The 20883-nt window shown below is 40.9% G+C and overlaps 2 protein-coding genes across 2 annotated transcripts in view; both read left to right on the top strand.

Moving 5' to 3' along the window:
- The window catches only part of arhgap20b (Rho GTPase activating protein 20b), a 59545-nt gene extending 41339 nt beyond the window's left edge, over positions 1-18206 (top strand). Inside the window, exons 12-15 of the mRNA XM_077241224.1 lie at positions 111-211; positions 4341-4530; positions 13421-13535; positions 15105-18206. Of these exons, the coding sequence (XP_077097339.1) occupies positions 111-211; positions 4341-4530; positions 13421-13535; positions 15105-16954 (2256 nt within the window). The 3' untranslated portion in view covers positions 16955-18206. The remainder of the gene's footprint in view (positions 1-110; positions 212-4340; positions 4531-13420; positions 13536-15104) is intronic.
- The window catches only part of rpl36a (ribosomal protein L36A), a 202980-nt gene that overhangs the window by 16889 nt on the left and 165208 nt on the right, over positions 1-20883 (top strand). The window lies entirely within an intron of this gene.

Below are 20883 nucleotides of genomic sequence, written 5' to 3'. Positions count from 1 at the left end.
ATTATCCTTTTTTATTTTTGATTAAATTGTGTGTGTGTGTGTGTGTGTGTGTGTGTGTGTGTGTGTGTGTGTGTGTGTGTGTGTGTGTGTGTGCGTGTGCGTGCGTGTAGGAGTTCTTACGGAAACTGCCTGGTGGTGTTTTGTGCTGTGACTTATATGAGGGCTGGATGGAAGTGCTACAGAGTGAGGATAGACATAACAAAGTCAGAAGGTGAGAACACCACACACACAAACATACATGTACATGCTCGCACATACACACACACTGTATGTACAATGTGTATGAACTAAGACTGAGTTCCCACCTGGTATTAAGATTTTCAGTTGATCTATCACTAAAACAGTGGTATTAGGTATTTGTAATATATTTAATTTATAGTTGTGCTCAAAAGTTTACATACCCCTTGCAGAATCTGAAAAATGTTAATGTGTTTTTTTTTTTTTTACAATATAAGAGGGATCATGGAAAATTGCATGCTATTTTTTTAATTTAGTACTGTCCTGAAAAAATTTGTTTCCCATAACAGCTGTTTACCCATAGTCCACGAGACAAAATAAAAGCTGAATTTATAAAAATAACCCAGTTCATACGTTTACCCTGATTCTTAGTACTGTGTGTCCTTACCTGGATAATGCATGACCGTTTTTTGTTTTGTTTTATGATAGTCCCCTGTTTGTCATGAGCAGTTAAACTGCCCAAAGTTCTTCAGAAAAATCTGCAGATTCTTTGGTTTCTGCATATTTGAACCCTTTCAAGCAGTGCAATTTGAGATCCATCTTTTTAAACAGAGGACAACTGATGGAGTCACACACTACTATTACAAAAGGTGCACACATTTAGTGATGCTCAAAAAGGCAACAGGATGCTTTGAGAGCCGTGGGGTACACATAATGACATTTCTAGAGCCCAAGGTTGCTTTACAAAAACAAAGAAACATCATAGATAGAGCATAGGTACCCAGCCTGGTCTTATTGTTTATCCGCAGATATTTGAACACAATATTTACAGGTACAAAAATGTACTTTTCTGTACATTTGCTTAGATGCTGAAACATTATGGACGTAGCAGTATTTAAAATGTGAGCGGTATTCTGAATTTACAATTATAGAAACATAAATCCTGAATCCTTTATAAGATAAATATATTTATATAGTAAAATGTACCATTTTATAGATATATTTTTAGATTCCTTATTGCTATCCTTAAACCTAAACATAGGTACTTTTCAACAACAACAAAAAATGTAGTGACAACAATTTTAGTTTTCCGAAAATGGCAAAAAGGAGTCCCAAAGTAGTCAAAATGACGATGTGTTGCATTCAAAGTATACAATAGTTTTATTGAAGATGCAGAGTAAAATTTTAGTTGTTAATCACTGAAAATCTTATCTTGATCCACAGATCTCATTCAAAAGCACACATCATTTGGTGACGAGGCATACAAGAGGCAATGGGCTATTTATATCATTGACATAAACCCTTTTTCATAACATTTCTTGAGGCAGCTAATTTTAAATTTTTAATGAGTGTGGGATCAGAAAACTGCTATGTCCCATGGCAAACAAAATAAATATTAAATAAGTAATGGTTAAACAATTTCAGATTTTTTTGTTGTTTAAATTATCTAATCCTTTGAAACAAGCTGCCACCAGAAGGTAAGCAGCACAGAATGAAATTTAGTGAATAAACCAAGTGCTTTTAATAAATTCGATCAAAAACATAATCTTATTGATCAAAAAAACTATAGAATCAACTGAATTCAATTGATTTAATATTCATAGATTAATTTTGTAACATTTTTACATTTGTAAAGTATTTAAATGATTTACATTTTAGATGTTATGTCAGTACATCCATATTATACGTTTCAGTGTTTATGCAACAAACATAAGTAAATGCATGGTAGAACCACATCTTGCATAAAATACTTATGAATACTATTGAGATCATGTTGAGAAACCAGGTGAAGAAATATTACACACAGAAAACATTTTTGATGTTTTTCTCCATTTGGAAAGGAGTCTTTTTGAGGAGTTAATTAAATACATACTGGAAAATACACAGAAAAAAAAGATGTGATTTTGCACCCATAGTGGCTAAATTTAGGGGACAGTAAGTAGACCAGTATCTGAAAACCTCAAGGAACAGGCAAGAGAGTGAGTAATTTACATAGTTACAAAATCAAAGACCCTGCCCTTTAAATTCACTAACAAGTGATCACAAGAAAACAAATAGTAATTATCCTTCAAATGGTAAGATCCACCAATAAGACATTTTGACATCCATTCGACATGGCAAGGCTCATAACTTGACTAATTGACAAGACTAAAAACGTCTGCTTACATGGAAAATTAAAAGCTTCAGGCTCATTTAAGTGTATATTCACTGAAACTTCTTGCAAAATACATCTTCTGGGTTCTGAAGAGTACAGCTATTTTCTCTTTGTAAACATCCCCAATACTTCCTCCAGCCTCATCATTTATGTTCATAACAACATCTGACCCTTAATTTAAGGTAAAATAAATTAACTAAAAAAAAACTATTATTTTTTACTAATTAGGCAACTAAACTTATTATTGGAGGGTAAACTGTTGTAAGCGAAGAACAGCAAAGTGATATTAAATTTTTTCGGGAGAACAGCATGAATGCTCAGCTGGGAGATTTTTAATTGGTGCGTTATTTCTCAGAAACATTTAAATCCTGACTGAATCTTGTTTATGTGAACTCTATATTTTAAAAATCCTTCCTGTTCTAGTTTGTACTCCTCTAGACAAAACTCTTACTCAAACTTATCATGTTTGAATAAATTATTTAGTAAAAATATATATCACATTGTAAAGCTGTACATGGTGACAGAATAAGCATAAACAAATTTAATCTTTTCCCGCTAGTTTTTTTTTAAGTTGTCAGCCAGCCCAAGTATTTTTGATCATTTTCACAAAACGTTCATGGCCCCATAATATTTTGTTATATGAATATCTGAACCTATGAAAAGCAAGAACAGAGCCTCTGCTTTAAAACAAAAAACCCTTTATTCTAGCTTGCTGCATTGTTTTTTTAATCAACATTTGAATGTTTCATAAAAAAAAGCTATATTTTGAACAAAGAGCTGAGAAAATTATGTTGTTGTCAAAGACTACAACATATGCGTAAGCAATGCTTTTATAGCTTGTTTTTCTTTTTCACAAATGTTTTGATCAGGAGATTCAGTACCCTTTCAGAAGATGCATAATAGCGCTCCATACCGTATAACAGTGAAAACATTCCACTATGACCACCATGGTCAAATATGATTGACAATTAGCATACAGTTTGGATTGGCGGTATGGTTCTGTTAAGGGTAAGAACTTCCTGCGCATCCATGCAGCCTAGCATAAGAGCAGGGAAAGCAGTAATAGACAGAACCGACATCAATGTATTGCAGATTTCATTCATTCAAATTTTTGTACAACAAGAGGAATCAGAATGCCAAATCCTGACTGGATGAGAGGAGGAGCTGGGGATGAAGGAGGATAATTAGCTCCTGAGAAACGTGATAGCTGCTGATAATACTGAAGGAGCTTATATATGTATACAGTGATAGGCATCGTATTCCTATAGGTAGATGTGGATCAACTGAGAGTCAGCGATGCGATCTTGACTTACGTGACCTGCCAGAACTGACACTAAGCTTGATTTATTTAGTATTAAAATTCCTTGGGTTTGCTGATGGTAAAATTTCTGTAAAATGACCCTGATCGCTATAATTTGCCTCTGACTTGCCTCAGAGGATTGAACAAACAAATCCTCTCAACCAGTTTGTACAAACAACATTCTTCTCAATAGATATTCATCATAGAAACTCATGTTGTTGTTAAACTGCCTCTCAAGCAGTTTGCTGAAGGCAAAGTAATGATAGTATTTTCTTTCTGCTGTGCAGAGTTTTAAATTTTGATCTGCCATTTGAAATGTTCAAATTCCAATCCAATTGCTTATTGCTTGAAAATTTCTTACGTATTGATATTCACATTCACTAGTTTATGCTCACCTGCTGTTTTATCTTTGTGTGTGTGTGTGTGTGTGTGTGTGTGTGTGTGTGTGTGTGTGTGTGTGTGTGTGTGTGTGTGTGTGTGTGTGTGTGTGTGTGTGTGTGTGTGTGTGTGTGTGTGTGTGTGTGTGTGTGTGTGTGTGTGTGTGTGTGTGTGTGTGCATATTTGTGCATGAATGCATTTCCATATGTATGAGAGGGCTGACAAATTTCTGCACATAGTCATTTGTTGGAAAGATTATTTGAGTATTTTTTTTTTATGTTTCAGTGCATTTATCTGTCATTGTTCAAGCTGTATTGTCTTTATGTCTAGTTTGCTTGCACAGTTGCCGGAGGAGAATGTTACCTTGCTGTGCCACTTATTTGGAGTGCTACACAGGATACACACTCACTCAGAGGTGAATCAGATGACAGCAACAAACTTGGCCCTTTGCATTGCACCCAACATGCTCTGGAGGTCTTCCCAAATCAGCCCTGAGAAAGAGGGACAGAGTGTGTTGCAGGTAAGCCAGTAAAAATCTGTGTACTTTCTCACTTCTTCACAGTGATGGTAAATAAACTGTTTATATATATATATATATATATATATATATATATATATACACAGTGGGGTTAAAAAAACTGATATCTGTTTCAAATGACAAATTAATTATATTATTCTAAATCAAATGCAGACTGATATCTGTAGTGAAAATTCTTTGTCATCACAAATTATATTATTATAAATCAAGTTTTTGATGATTTTTGTAATGCAGTTCGTTGTTGTGGGAAGGAGGCAGGAACCGTCGAACATTTAAAGACTTTAATAATAAAATAAACAAACACAAAACGAAAGTAAAAGACAGCAGCCCCTCACGGACGGCTGTTGTCACATATAACAAAACACAAGTCCAGGCCTGTCCTCTCTCGCTCTTCACTGTCGTCGCTCCTCCTTTTATGCTTCCGCTCCTCCGTGAGAGATATGAGACCGGTGCGCTGTGCAGGTGTCGCTCATCCATAATCACGCCACTGGCCTCGTGCCGCTCTCTCACGGCCCTCGTGGCGTACTGCTTGCCACAATCAAATTCTCTGGTATTATTTGAGAATGATCCATAGAGCAGCTTGGGTTAAACAAATGCACTTGTTTGATTAGTGAGCGAATCAGAATAGTGCAGAATCAGAAATATTTCGTATTAATTTTAGGTCAGAAATAGAAAATATTTAAAATAGATCATTTAAAACAGATAATTTAGTCTTATAACTTTCTGGTTTAAATGGCATTTTAAATCCCTGATTTTCAGTGTGCCCTGAGAATTTTTAAACCCACAGTTTATGTAAAGGAAATAGTATTTGGATTTCTCTCGTCACACAGTGAACAAAGACATGACAAGAATTAGAAACAAGAACTCAGAAGCTATACAAGAGAATCAAACCTGAAACAAAACATAATACCTAAATCACTGTCACATTTCGCAGGCAATGAACATACAAGAGAAACATTCTTAATATAGCTAGTCCCCACTTGGCTAATTAGATTATTAGAACACTGTTCTCTGAAACAGCTTTAGAAGTATATCATGTTACACCGGAGGACACCACAGTCACAACATTATTATCACAATATTATCACTGAGTACTATTAGTCACTGAGTTACAAGCAAAATAGCTTTATTGTGCATGTATTCATTCATGAAGTTGTGGGGTTGAACCCCAGGGTTGTAGATCCTAATTTGTATGCCAGCTTGCTAAGCACTGCTGTCATGCCACTTAAACAGTTCACCCTCATTGCTCTTGGGAAGACAGTTTAAAACCAATATCTCTACAGGTTGTCATGCTGGAGAAAAATCCATGAGCTATTACATTAACACAATCGCTTGAATTTTAAATACGCACAAGCACCTTCTGGTAAGGGTGCTAAAGGGTGCAACAATCCGGGCCAACTAGTATGTGCACAGATTATACCTCAAGAGAAACTAATTATTATGTGACTATTATTAGCCTAAGGCTGCAAATGAGTCATGCAAATGATACATCTGATGTCTGCTGACTTAGTCGTTGAGTTGTTCTTATTAACCTTTGCAGTTTACAGCAGCAAAATCTGATTTCCTGATGTCACCAAAGGGATCTCTCTTATCAACAGGATGTTGACACAAATGCAAGCAGGGAAATCATTGAGAGCTCGATTCGCTCGAAATACTGTGCAAAGACATACAAGTGGCACTGCTTGGAAAAATAAGTATCAACTTTCTTTTAACACTGTAAAAACGTCTCAGGTTACGTATGTAACCCTGGTTCCCTGATAGGGAACGAGACGCTGCGTTTGAGACGCGATGGGAACGCTCTGCGTGATTACGTCGTGAAGCACGTGTAAAATCAGTCCAATGGAAGCCCACTACGACATAGGTGAGGTCATAGACCAGGAAACTATAAAGCAGCCCTGAAATCAGCCCTGAAATCAGACCGCGACAGCTTCTGAAAAACCTGAAGCAAGTTGATCAGGGCATGCAGGAAGTATGGCAGGCAAACACAGCGTCTCGTTCCCTATCAGGGAACCAGGGTTACATACGTAACCTGAGACGTTCCCTTTCAAGGGAACTCGAGCTGCGTTTGAGACGCGATGGGAACCCCATACCCACTACGCCATAGTGACAAATGCCCGTTCTGAGTGAAGTCCTGCGCACACTAAGAAGCAAGCAACCTCGCCCCAGGATTGGAGAGGTCAAGGTCATAAAACCTGACAAATGTATGCGGAGAGGACCATCCTGCCGCATTACACACGTCAAGAAGGGAAACTCCCGAAATTAAGGCCATAGAGGCCGCCATACTCCGAGTAGAATGGGCCCGCACAGCCATAGGTGAAGGCTGTCCGGCCGCTTCATAAGCCAATGAAATAGCCTCGACTATCCATTTACTCATCACCTGTTTAGATGCAGGGCATCCTCTCTTGAGTGACCCAAAACAAACAAATAATTGCTCAGATTTACGCCACAGAGCAGCTCTGTGAACGTAGGCATCTAAAGCCCGGACTGGACATAACAGGTTAAGCTGTTCCTGATCTGGGGTATTAAAGGGAGGAGGATAAAAGGCCTGCCGCACTATTGGGCCCCCAACATTTAGTGGGACCTTAGGAATATAACCCGGTCTAGGGTAGAGGAATGCTTTCACCATACCAGGTGCAAATTCCAGACATGAAGGAGCAACCGACAGAGCATGTAAATCACCAATTCTCTTGATAGATGAAATAGCAAGGAGAAATATAGTCTTTAGAGTGAGGAATTTTTTCTGAAACCTCCTCGATGGGCTCGAAGGGAGCCAAGGGCAGACCCTCAAGTACAATGGCCAAATCCCAAGCCAAGCCCGAGAACTGTACCAACCGGGCAGTTAACAAGATTTAAAAAACGTTCTCCACGCCATGTAGAGAACAGTTTCCATTTCAATGTACATAGTTTTCTCGTGGAAGGAGCTCTGGATTGAAGGACGGTCTCAACGACCTCAGTCGAGAGACCGGATTCTATGAGCTGGGCCCCCTCAGAGGCCAAGCCCACCGTTTCCACAACTCCGTTTAACCCCTTTCTATTATGTGCAGGACCCATAGAGAAATATTTGGCAGAAGTTTCCACGCTGCCAGAAATTCCTATAAGGGAACCAGTCTCTCGAGACTGGCCTCTGGATTTGATTGAACAATCATTTCGGTGCCCTGAAGCGGCGAACCGGCAGGGAACAACCGAACTGACCGTTCTACAACCCTCCTCAGAGGATTGCACGGGGACGCTGACACCTCGGCGCCCTGAAGCGGCGAACCGGCAGGGAACAACCGAACTGGCAGCGCTGTGACCCTCCTCAGAGAGTCGCACCCCAGCAGAACTCCCGGGAGCATTGATATCGGGGGGAATGTGTACAAGTGCAGCCTCGGCAACACCTGCACCATAGCGTCCAGTCCGAGAGGAGCTGGATATGTGAGGGAAAACCATAGCGGACAATGGGTTGTATCGTATGATGTGAAAAGTATCGACCTGAGCTTGACCAAAGATCTCCCATAGGAGCTCCACCACCTCGGGGTGAAGTCTCCATTCCCCGGGCCTCAGCCCCTGCCTCAACAGGATATCTGCTCTGATATACGAGATCGTCAGTGTGTTGTCCGGACCCTCCGCCGAGCGACCACTCATGATCACTCCCGACTTATGAGGGAAGCATCCGTCGATAGCATTATGCGTCGACAAGAAACCCCCAACACTGGGCCTGGGCGAGGAACCAAGGTTCTTCCACATGACCGAGGCACGTAGGCATAGCCGCGTGACCTTGATCATGCGAAAACGGATTTCCCCTCGGAGAAAACCCCTTGGTCCTGAGCCACCACTGCAGGGGTCTCATGTACAGAAGGCCAAAAGTAATTACGTTGGACACAGCTGCCATGAGACCCACAGTCTGAAACTGTTTCACAGTGAGTGACTGGCCTAGATAAACCCATAATACACCTAGAAAAGTGGTCCTCTGAGCTGGGAGGATCACACTCTTCTTGTGGTTGAGTGGCAACCCCAACATCTTTAAATGAGACAGAACGACATCTTGATGCCGAACTGCCATATGCTCAAATTGAGCTAGGATCAACCAAACGTCGATATAATATAATACGCGAATGCCCTGGAGTCTCAAAGGAGCCAGAGCTGCATCCACGCATTTTGTAAAGGTGCGGGGTGATAAACCTAGGCCAAATGGAAGAACCCGATACTGGTATGCTTCGCCCCCATTTTTAAAGCGAACCTCAGGAACTTCCTGTGATGAGGATGGAAAGATACTTGGAAGTACGCGTCCTTCAAGTCTATTGTGACAAACCAGTCCTTGGACTGAATCTGTGATACAATCTGTTTGAGGGTAAGCATTCTGAACTTGAGTTTCTGAACTCTGCTGTCTAAATGGCGCAGATCTAGAATAGGACGCAACCCTCCATCCTTCTTTGGAACAATGAAGTAACGGCTGTAAACCCCGACTCTCTGCTGGGAGGAGAAACCCTTTCTATAGCTCCTTTTTGAAGAAGTGTCAGTACTTCATGCTCCATAACCAGAGCCTGCTGTGAGTCCACCACCGTAGGGAGGACCCCCTGAAATCTGGGTGGACGAGAATCGAGCTGAATTCTGTAACCTCTTTTCTATTATATGCAGGACCCATAGAGAAATATTTGGCAGAAGTTTCCACGCTGCCAGAAATTCCGATAAGGGAACCAGTCTCTCGAAACTGGCCTCTGGATTTGATTGAACAATAATTTCGGTGCCCTGAAGCGGCGAACCGGCAGGGAACAACCGAACTGACCGTTCTACAACCCTCCTCAGAGGATTGCACGGGGACGCTGACACCTCGGCGACCTGAAGCGGCGAACCGGCAGGGAACAACCGAACTGGCAGCGCTGCGACCCTCCTCAGAGAGTCGCACCCCAGAGGGCACCGAGGAGAAACGATTTCTCAAAACCGTCCCTACCCCGGAGGGGCCCACCCTTAGAAGCCTGATAGCCTCGGCATCAGGTCTTCTTCTTTGCACTCTATGGCAGTTTCAGGAACATAGATTGGTGAGGAAGAAACCTCTGGAACGCCGCTGAAAGGTTTAGGTTTCTTGAAAGCGGAGCGTCCAGAAGAACAGACATTTTTATCTTTCTTTTTCTTTATTTTTATATCAGAAAAACGTATACATATAAACATATATATATATATTCTCGAATAGAGTCAATGCTGACATCCTCACATTCATCTATGTCCTTAAATACTTTACCCACCAGTACTGCCTTATAAAATTTATTTATTATTAAAGATGGCTGGTGGGTAACGTCGGGGTTAAAAATGATGACGCCGACTCGGGAGAGAGAAAGCTCGCAAGCGTCTCTATAATCCAAGGCACTGTCATACCATGATACTTAATACCCATAACATTACTCTAGTTAGACGTTTGGGTATTAAACACATAAAATAGAAACCGGTTTATTCCACGATCTCGACACCTCAGTGTGGAGATAGGGAAAAACCAGTAATCCCCGACGAGGAGGCTGAGATACAGAGTTTTCCTGTTTTTTTTTTAGTTTTTAGATATATTTCATCTAATAAACTCTTTTTATTTCCACTCTCGTAATGTTCAGCTGTCCAGTAAATATTTAACTAGCAACAGCATTAGAAAAACCTCCTTTTAAAAGCTCCTCTTTATTCAACAGAGTTATGAGCTGCCTATTTATTGAAAAATCAAACATCTGACTTTTTCTTAATATTTTTATTTGTTTTGTTCACTTTTTCTTAACAAAACACTAACGATACCAATTCCTCGGAACTGGAAATCGCAGCACACTGGATCTGCAGGTGAAAGCTGAGATAGGGCGGGGCCCGTCCCAACCCACGCTGTCAGATCCGTTTTCGAACCCCAAAATGCGAGTCGCCGCCGTGTCTAGGCAAGCGCGAACCAAACCATTCTCCTCAAAGAACGATCGGCGAGAGCGGAGCGTCTTCATAGATAGACTCATACAATGCTCACAATCAGCCCCCTCGAGGACTGACTGAGCATGCTCCACTCCCAAACAAGCATATAACGAGGGCAGGGAACAACACACCGTCTATAATCTTGCTTGCTCGCCATAATAATGATAGATATATTGGGCTTGACAGACAACAATAAATAGACAAGGACAGATATACAGAGAGCGCTTGCTGAAGGTACAGAAGCTGTCACGGTCTGATTTCAGGGCTGCTTTATAGTTTCCTGGTCTATGACCTCACCTATGTCGTAGTGGGCTTCCATTGGACTGATTTTACACGTTCTTCACGACGTAATCACGCAGAGCGTTCCCATCGCGTCTCAAACGCAGCTTGAGTTCCCTCGAAAGGGAACCGGAATGAATCCACACTGTTTGTCTTACTATGAACTGGGTTTCAAATCCAAGAGTGCTGAAACAGATTTTGCATGTCAAATGAGATTCCTTGTTATACAGATTTTCACATTCAGGGCCAATAAAATTCAGGGCCAATAAAATTCAGGGCCAATGTTAATTCAGGAGCATGTATAATTATAAAACATATCCAGATTCTCCTATTGCTTCATATGACAGCTGTTGTTGAGTCATTCAATTCTGACTAACGGGCCAGTTGACATACTCTCACTCACTGCTGTGCAGTGTGTGTAGTTTTAACGCAGTTAGATGTTATGGGAGGAAGGAGGCGGGAACCGGCAAACTTTGAAACAGGCTACGTTAATAACGTAAAATTAAGAAACACAAAACGAAATTAAAAGAAAGCAGCCCCTCACGGACGACTGCGGTCACGTAATAAAACATAAAACACAAATCCAGGCCTGTCCTCTCTCTCGCTTCACTGTCGTCGCTCCTCCTTTTATGCTTGAGAGATACGAGACCGGTGCGTCGCGCAGGTGCTGCTCATTATCAATCACACCACCGTCCTCGCACACTCTCTCACGGCCCTCTGCCTCGTCCTGCTCGCCACAGTAGTGCTTATTGAAATTGTGAGAATCTGATAATCATACATCAGTTCGAATGAAAACATCACTCAGAATGTGTAAAATGTCTGTATTCCTTAATTTTTCCAGGGAAAGTGTGCATATAAATGTATAGCCACCGGAGATATACATTACAGCTACATATAAGTATTATTTGATTTTGATTTAGTTTTTATAATGAAAGCTTTTAAAACATTTTTGAAATTTAAAAAAGAAAAGAATAATATGTTTCTTAAATATATATTTTGTGAAAAATTTACTTCTATATTAAAAAAATGAAAAATGGAATTTATTAAAGATAACAACTTCTTTTTGCAGCAGTTATAAAGAACGACGTTGAGAATTATAACACCACCATAGTTTGAGCTGTAGATTAAGGGTGGGGTTGGTTAGGTTGTGGGTTATTTTATTTTATTGTTTTATTAAAAGCTTGACTGAAGTAATAGTCTTAGATCTGAGATATTTATTGAAAGAGAAAAGTCAGCTGTGACTGGGTGACAGGAATGGAGAATGGAGTTCTGCTAGCACAGCGGCTCGCATTCAGAGCCTAACGTATAACAAGCCAACGAAAAGACAAGAAAAGGCTCAATTTTCTCATGATTGAGCCTGAGATGATTGACATTATAGCCACATGATAAGGTGAGGAAGAGAAAGATGAACAGAAGGAATAATATATGAAATTTTATTTCATGAAAATTCTTTTCTTTCATTAATTTGAGAACCCATTGCTGGGCATTTGAAGGACATGACATTCCATTTTGTTGAGAAAAGCATAATGCAATGTGTTGCCTGGCTACCTAAATATGCCAATTATTAGAAACTGGTCTCCATAGCAACATATTTACTGAGATATGACAGGCACAAAATACGAGACCAATGATCTGACTCCAAAAAGTTTCACGTATGAGGCAGGGTTTATAAATGCACATGCTGTAAATCCATACCTTCTGCATAATTCATACCACATTGACTACCCATCAGGGGGTTGGAGAAGTTTATATGCCATTTTTGAATTCTGGCCATTCATGCTGGAGCATTATTTAATAAGTAATCAGTACTCTTGATAAGAAGGAGATTTAATCTGATTCCTATGGCAATATGGGCCGCTTATATAGTCAGTAGCCACACCCATTCTGGAGCGAATCAGCGCACACGAGGCTGTAGCCGCAGCTTATTTTGTTTCTTAACATCCAAAGGCAACTGCTCATTTATTCAGTGCATTCTCACCTTGCTTTCTATCCCAATTATGGATACCAATTAATGCACAGACAAATATGCTGAATGAGAGCACGCTATTTGAGACAATACCTTTTAATGTGGATAGAACAGTTTGCCGTCTCCAGGACTATGTTCAATGATGCTTTTGCATTTCTTAACTCAAGCAATTGCTTTAGGAAGAGAACAGCATGAGTCAATCAGTGGATAGTTATTCATTTTCCTCCAGCTACTGAACCCTATGGTGTCTATAAAATACTTTTTTTTTTGCAATGGAGATGCTGAAATGCTACAGCATTCCATTCCCTCTGCATGCATTTTAATTTTCCATTTCTTTGGCCTGGTTTGTATTTGAAATGAGTAGGAGTAAAATATTCATTGGCTTTTTTCTATGAGAGAAGTGAGGATCTCTATGCAGATGCCAGACACGCACACACATTGGCGTCACGTACGGTCTGTGCTATGAAAACTCTAAACTAATGTCTAAACACTTTAGACCTTGGACAGAAACAAGGTGGTAGTCATAGCATACCAAATGTGTCCACCACAGACGCACTTACTTACTCCGATGAATGTACAACACAAACTTCTGGAGCTGGTTTGTACAGTGCTTCGGTCTCTGATATATGCGCTGCCATTGTTGACGTTTATGTTTGCAGGCCAGCTGTATCTGTTTTCCATATTGATGATGTTTTGTGTTTTTTATCTGTCATTCAGGTCGCCATGCTAATACAGTACCTGATAGAAAACTCACCTGCCATATTTGGAGATGATCTGGACAGTCTGTTCACCAGGCAGATGAATGCAGAGCAGGAAACACATGACTACACAGGTAATTGTGTAGTAATAAAAAATGATTTTCATAAAATCATCATATCATTTGACAGTGAGCAGCCAGCATGGTTTTACATGTGGTTACCAAGTCAGTCTCATGGTCAAATTTTTATTTTATTTAAGCCTATAATATAGGCTTATAATTATATTTTTACAAATAGCTATGACTTTGTATAATTAATTTATATATTTGTTCCAAGGAAAATATATACCTTTATTTAACCAGAAGAAAAACTCGTTGAGATTAAAAATCTCTTTTCCAAGAGTGTCCTGGCCAAGACAGGCAGCAGCACAAATAACAAAGTTGCAGACATAAAAAAACATATAACATATAGCATAAACATAAAACATAGAAGCAAGGATCATCCAAATAATTAATCATAACAACTACAGCCAGTATGTGTAGCCTCTATATCATTTAAAAGTAATTTAAAAGCAGCCAGTGAAACTGGTTCCTGAAGATTTAAGACATTTTGCAGTTGATTCCATGCGCTGGGGGCCGCATACATAAACGACCCTTTTCCCATTTCAGTCCGGACATGAGGGACGGACAACAACAATAAGTCCTTAGAACGAAGACAATATCGTCCTGTGCCTTTCTTTTTAATATAGAAAATAGTTGTATACAGCTGTAAATGATCAATTTTTTATTTATTATGGTCTTATCCGAATACTGTTTGGTGTCATGTTTCTCGGTAAATACAATACGTTTACTTTATATGTTTACTTTAGCTTATTCATTGAAACTGTTATGTCCCATGGCACTTCTCGTATAGAGTGGGGGTATAACTCTGGTGTCCCCCTTACCAATCATGGCCTCTTAATAATCTCCATCCATTGAATTGGCTCTATCACTCCCTCTCCTCTCCACCTGTAGCTGGTGTGTGGTGAGCACACTGGTGCCGTTGTTCTGTGGCTGCTGTCGCATTATCTGTATGGATGCTACACACTGGTGGTGGTTGAGGAGAGACCGCTGACATGATTGTAAAGCGCTTTGGATCTACAGTAGTACACATTTATTCATTCATTCATTCATTCATTCGAATTGGCCTGCTTTAAACCAGTGTTTCACAACCCAGATGTGTAGAACCCAGAAACAGGGTTGGGAAACACTGCTTTATATGGTGTTCTTTACCACTGTCATAACTATCCCAGTTTTTTGTGCATGTACTGTAAATGACTTTGAGCTTTATAAATATGCTTAATTTGTATTAGGTTGGATTTTTTTTTCTCAGATGTACAAACCCTACAAGAAACATTTTCAATTGAATGCATTTATTTACAAACACCATATATACAGTATATATATATATATATATATATATATATATATATATATATATATATATATATACAGTATATATATCTGTGTGTGTGTGTTTTAATTATATTCAATTGTTATTTAGTTCATATTAATTTACAGCTATTAATATATTTTTATATATATTTTTATATTACCTATCTCATATAGGTAATATATAAATTACTCCTATCTATTACTTATGTATGTTAAAATGACAAAGTTGCAATAAATTTGAAATATTTAACAATTCTTTCTCTTCTCTAGATGCTTCATATCTTCTTCAGCACTCCTCTTCAGAGGACACAGATCAAGACCTCACAGTTTCTTCCCAATTGCCTGAAGTTCATCCACTTTACCTTCCTTTGGCTGCTCTTTCCCTGAAAGAGAAGAGGAGACCACGGCCCTTTCAAACTGATATACCATCGACAGAAGGCGCCTACAGCTGTGGAACACTGGATTCCATTTCATCTCGTTCCAGTGCTTCTGTGAGTATGCTGGGAGTTGGGGATCTCAGCCAATCACGCGATCGTTGCCTCTCTGAGCCTTCCATGTATTTTTCCACACCCCAAACGCCGGCACCGACTCATACCCCTGTTATCCGCCAATCCAGCTATGATGCCGGTGTAATAGACAGCAGAAATGAGCAGTCACAAGGCTCCATGGGGCTGAGCCCAGAACAACAATCACACAATTCTGGAATGGGTACCAGGCGTCGACGTTACACTTTTTGGAAGTCGCCACAAATCCCCACCCGCTTCCGTCATCCTGCGCAGAGATTAGCCAGCATGTCGAGTCTGTCATCTACAGCCACTTCTTCCCTCAGCTCATTGGATAGTACGTTGTCCCTTAGCTCTGCCGATCAAATCCCCAGCCCTAAAGATACACAGTCCCGGCCTTTTCTTTTTGGAGCTGCTGCGAGACTGCAGCCTCTCACACCTGAAATTTGCAGAAAGCGGTGGACAAGTACTTTTACTTACGAAGAGGAAGAGGACGTTTGGAGAGAGAGAGATCAAGAGACTGAAAATGAGAAAGAGAGTGAATATGAAACATCTTTTCATGACTGTTATAGAGAGAAAGTAGTGAAGGATAGAGAAAGACCCGAGGGTGAGGATGCCATGAGCTGTGAGTCCATCGGTGATGTTCATGAGGTTAAAGGTGCAACAAGACAATCTGTGTCTATGTGCAGTGTGGAGTTTAGTGTGAATCCATTACAGCCCTCTGCTGCATACCAGATAGAGCCCAATCTTGATATAAATCCGCAAGCGATTTCACTAAATCCCTGCAGTGTATGGACAGTCCCTCTGACGAATCAGGTTGGGAATGATATACAGGAATCCCAGGTGACTCAAACACTAACACACACACCCACAACGACACAAAAGCAATCCAGTACCAATGGAGAAAACTCTGTAAGTCAGCACCAGCTGGATCGTAAAAAAAATGCTTCCATGCATGCCTCAGGTAGGCAGAAAGTGAGCAGAATGAAAATCACAGTCTTTCCTTTTGCTGGAAGAGTGATGCTAAAACATTCTAAAGTCACAGATCGTACCACAAACATGCCAATGGAAACAGAGCAGAAAGTTGAGCCAGGATTCAGTGTAGAAAAGGAGGGAAAAGTGCGAGAATCTGTTCGGGTACATATCCCACAGACACTGTTTTATGGTCATGATGTTCCGCTTGTGTTACTTTCTACACCACCACAGCAAACGTCAGTCCAGGTGAGGACACATTGTACTCCCAATGATGATGTTGATGTGACAGATGCAGGTTTGTGTGATGAAGCTAATGTTAGCATTGTCACAACTGATATTAGCAATGGAGTAAGCAGTTACCCAGCAGAGAATACCATTCAGTGCGTCAAATGTATTAGTCATAGCATGAGCACTGTTGATGATCTGTACAGCCCTGGCTGTATTACTGAACCCGCTAGCCCCGCTGTTAGCATTAGGGGTGGTTATAATGTTAACCAAAGTATAAAGCTTATTCACAGCAATGCTAATCAGAGCGTGGCCTATCCAAAACTCGTTAGCAAATCCTCAGGAACCTTTCGCCACACAATCTGTATCAAGCTCCCTGGCAGCAGAGGGATGGCACAGAACAATCCATTACCATAATTGAATCCTTCTGGTTATGAAATATTACGTGGAGATGGAGTGTATGCAGCACTTGATCTCAGTGTTTTTTCTATACCTAACAATGTTAAGTATAGAGTCTACAGGTTTTATGCGGTGCAGCAGGAGTACATGTTTTGTGTGTATTTTTGTGTTTGGAATAGAGGCTAAAGGCATAAAATGAAAATGCACTTCCACAGAGATTGCACTGCTGGATGTGCCATTTCAAAGGCTTCTGCAGAGACCCCACACAGAGACGGGAGTGATGCAGTTGTGTGAATGGAACACTCACATTGCTCTGGTTATTATTATTATTTTTTCAAATGAACAAAAACATTAAAATCACAAAATTGAAAACAAAATAGACTAAAGCTTAAACCAAAGTAAACTAATATGATTTCCATTTTTAACAATGTTAAGTCTAATATTTTATCCAACATAAGACACAAATGCACTGTATAGAAGGAATGATTTATGAGAAAGACTTAATATTTAGTCAAAATCAGCTGAGTCATTTCTCAAAATATCTTTTGTGTTATAAAATTATTCAAGTTTGGCACAACATAAGGATGAGGAAAAGATGACAGAATTTTCATTTTTAGGCGAACTGTCCCTGTTAACTGTCACTGGCCCACCGGTGGGCCCATTTGCCATTGCATGTTTAAAACAATTATATCCTATATGTAACCTGATCTAATATTGACAAACAATATATCGTTGGAAAGCTCTAAGTGTGTACTTTTCATATTTGACCACTGTTTTGCAGGAAATATTATGATATACAGTTGTATGAATAGTCATTTATAGTAGTAATAGTTGTTGTTTCAACAGTATATTTGTATATCTTTCATTATTATTTCATTATCTTTCTTTCATATGTTTATTGAAAAAAAAAATTAAGGAACTGTTTATACTCTTTTAAAACATTTTACATCTTGAAAACAATGTTTTGAATTAAAAAAAGGATATCAATCTGTGTTGTGGTGTGAGGTTAAGTGGTAAAAAGTGTCCTTTTGGAATCATCAACTGGGCATGAATGTCACCTAGTGGCCTTTGTTGGTATAGCAGCTCATAAAAATCTCATTTTTTAAGATATTAGTCTCAAATTTGGAACACAACTTCTTTAGAACTATGGCTTTTATTTCATATAATTTTTAGGGTGAACCAAATTTTTATTGATATATTATTTTAATAAAATATAAAAATTGTATTGCAGTACTTTTTTATTACAATAAACTTAAACCTGTGCAACAAACTTCAAACTCTCTTCTTTAAAAAAAGACCAGAATGAGGATTAAATTCAAAAGGGTTCCAGAATTACATTCATTTGAATTTCGACATCAACTTTGCAGGCCTACACTCAAAAATGGGCGTGACAGTTAACAGGTTAAACATATTATCTAAATTTGACATTATTACTGTTCAGTTTTACATGTTATATGCTTATTTATATGCTTTATAAATTCTGGTCAGAAATCATGAGGCAGAGATGTCAGACAGATGGACCATGGTGGAGTAGATGGTGGAAGCGTCCATGGAGGAGTGGATGGTGGTAGAATCCATGGATGAGTAGACAGCCCGACGAGAGCCCAGAGCATAGTGGGAGGCAACGAGGACGAGGGTGGAACTGATGTGGAGCCACGGTGGAAACTTGAGCCCGACCAAATGAGGTGCCGAGGGAGATGGTGAGTTCCAGGTGAAGTCCGATGGACCAAGAGACCCGGCGACACCGATGGACACGGGGGCCGAGGCGGAGTCCCGGCGACCAACGGCCAAGTTGGAGCCTGGGGGCTGATGGACTGAGGTGACGCCAGTGTGAGTAAGTACCCCGGTGAAGCCTGAGGAATGGAGGAGCCGGACGGAGCCGGAGGGCTGGAGGGCAGCAGACAGGCCGGAAGTCCGTGGCGACGAATGACCCAGGTGGAACCAGTGGGATAAGGGAGCCCTGTGAAGCCGATGGGACGACGGCCCCCATGCGGAGCCGATTGGTTGACTGTCCAAGGTGGAGCTGTGGGTTCAGACCCTAGACTGTAAAAAAAGATGGACGACGCCCCTTCGCTCTCTTCCACTGGCGAGAAGTGAAGCCGCCAGCATCCCGATATGGCGCTGACATCTTGGGACTGCAGTCTGCACAGTTGCGATCTCGGGACCAGACCTGCGCAGTAGTGAACAGGAAGTAAAGCCACGAAATCAGCGCCCCGCCCTCAGTCTCGCCAAATGCACTCTGCACTTTTTTTAAGTGACTTATGTCTGCTCCGTTCCTGCGTTCTGCCCCAATTTTTATGTCTGTTGATTGCAGTACGACAAGAGGCTTGTTAAAATGAAGTAAATACAATCTCCTCAGTCCTCCGCAGATCCCGAAGTCCGTTGGTGCTTCGCTCAGAGAACCTGTCAATCATGACGTCACACCACCGTTTTTATAGCATCACGTAACTAACTAAAAATAAACTTATTTTAAAAACAGACACTTGAATTTACATCAGCGTGATAAAAACGACAGCAAATGACAGAAACTACTTTCGGAAAAAATATATTTGAAGTGTAATTTATTTGTTTTGTTTTACATCCCATTGTGGGTGTCACATCCCGTTGAATAACACGGGGAGGCGGGGTTTATGACCAATACTAGGACCAGTCACCGGGGGCCGATTGAGACGCTTTGGCTTCACTTTTCAGGGCTTGTGCGGCACGCTTGGTTCAGACGGACTAGGTGGAGCCAGGGAATCCCTATGCCACGCCAGAGATAGTGACTCAAAGTCCCAAGGTGGATCCAGGTTGCATGGCGGAGCCACTGGATGAGCTAAAGGGGTGAGGGGAGCCAGCGGAGGTGGGCCCGAAGAAGTGGCTGGCATCGCTGATGCACACAGGGATGGTAGCGGCGAAGAAAATATTGTTATAGATGGGGATTCCAGCAATGAAAATGATTCATTGATAGGTGGAATTTCAAACAGCAGTAAAGGTACATGGGTGGGAATCAGGCTGGTAAGCATTACCTCTGAACTCCAGTCTGTAAGCCAATCATTCTCCTCCAGCTCCATTAACACTCCCACTGGCTCAGATGTAAAGGCCAGCTCACACACCTGGTCAGCCGGGACCTGAGGTTTCTCTTCCTGATTGGATGAGGCTGTTGGCTCAGGCTCAATAGCGGGCATTGGCTTGGTCTCTCGGTCTGTGGTGGGCTCTGGCTCCATCTCCACATTGGGTGCTGGGTCTGGCTCTGGGGTCATAATGGATGGGAAGTGGGGTTGGACGCTGGCATTGGGATCCTCAACTACCTTGCTCACTGTAAAAGGAGATCCTTCCACCCTTAAGGCAAATATACTCAGCCAGGGTCCAGCTAGAGTTTCCTCTTGGGATCACCACCTGGCTCTTGTCATCAAGTCCGACCCAGAACCCCTCCATGAGCATGATGTCACTGCAGGCGGCCCAATGGCAGATGCTCAGATAATTCAAAAATACAAAGTGTGGCCCCTGACGGCCAGAGAAAATTCCCCATGGGCGCTACATTTATGGAGGCAATCTCCATTCCTTTGTGGTCTGGTATTCTGTCACGAAAATCATGTGATGATGATCACGCTCATTGGTTAATCGACAAAGGTTAAACAGTAGACGTCAACTAGGAACATATTAGGTGGCAGCAGAAGCGACCTACTGTATGTGAAGACAGCAAAAAAAGGTATAACCCATGGAAGCTGATCAGCTTAAGATGCTGTGATAAGAATATTAGATGAACAATAAGGAGGAACAAGAGAGTGGGATGTGTTGAGATGTTAGTGTGCATCGTGTAGATCCAGTGAAAGACATTAGTGGTGATGTTTTAAATAATCATATGGTTCAGAGTCATGTTTGTTTTTGTGCTTAGTGGGTAGCACTGCTCTTCTACAATCCGAAGACATTCAGCATAGGTGAATTGGAGAGTCTGCAATAGTCCG

This window comes from Siphateles boraxobius, unplaced genomic scaffold, assembly GCF_051911475.1.
Source record: "Siphateles boraxobius isolate OS27281-9 unplaced genomic scaffold, OSU_SipBor_1 24, whole genome shotgun sequence".
NCBI classification, from domain to species: Eukaryota; Metazoa; Chordata; class Actinopteri; order Cypriniformes; family Leuciscidae; genus Siphateles; species Siphateles boraxobius.
Note: the sequence above shows the minus strand (reverse complement) of the source record. Positions and strands in the feature narration are given on the sequence as shown.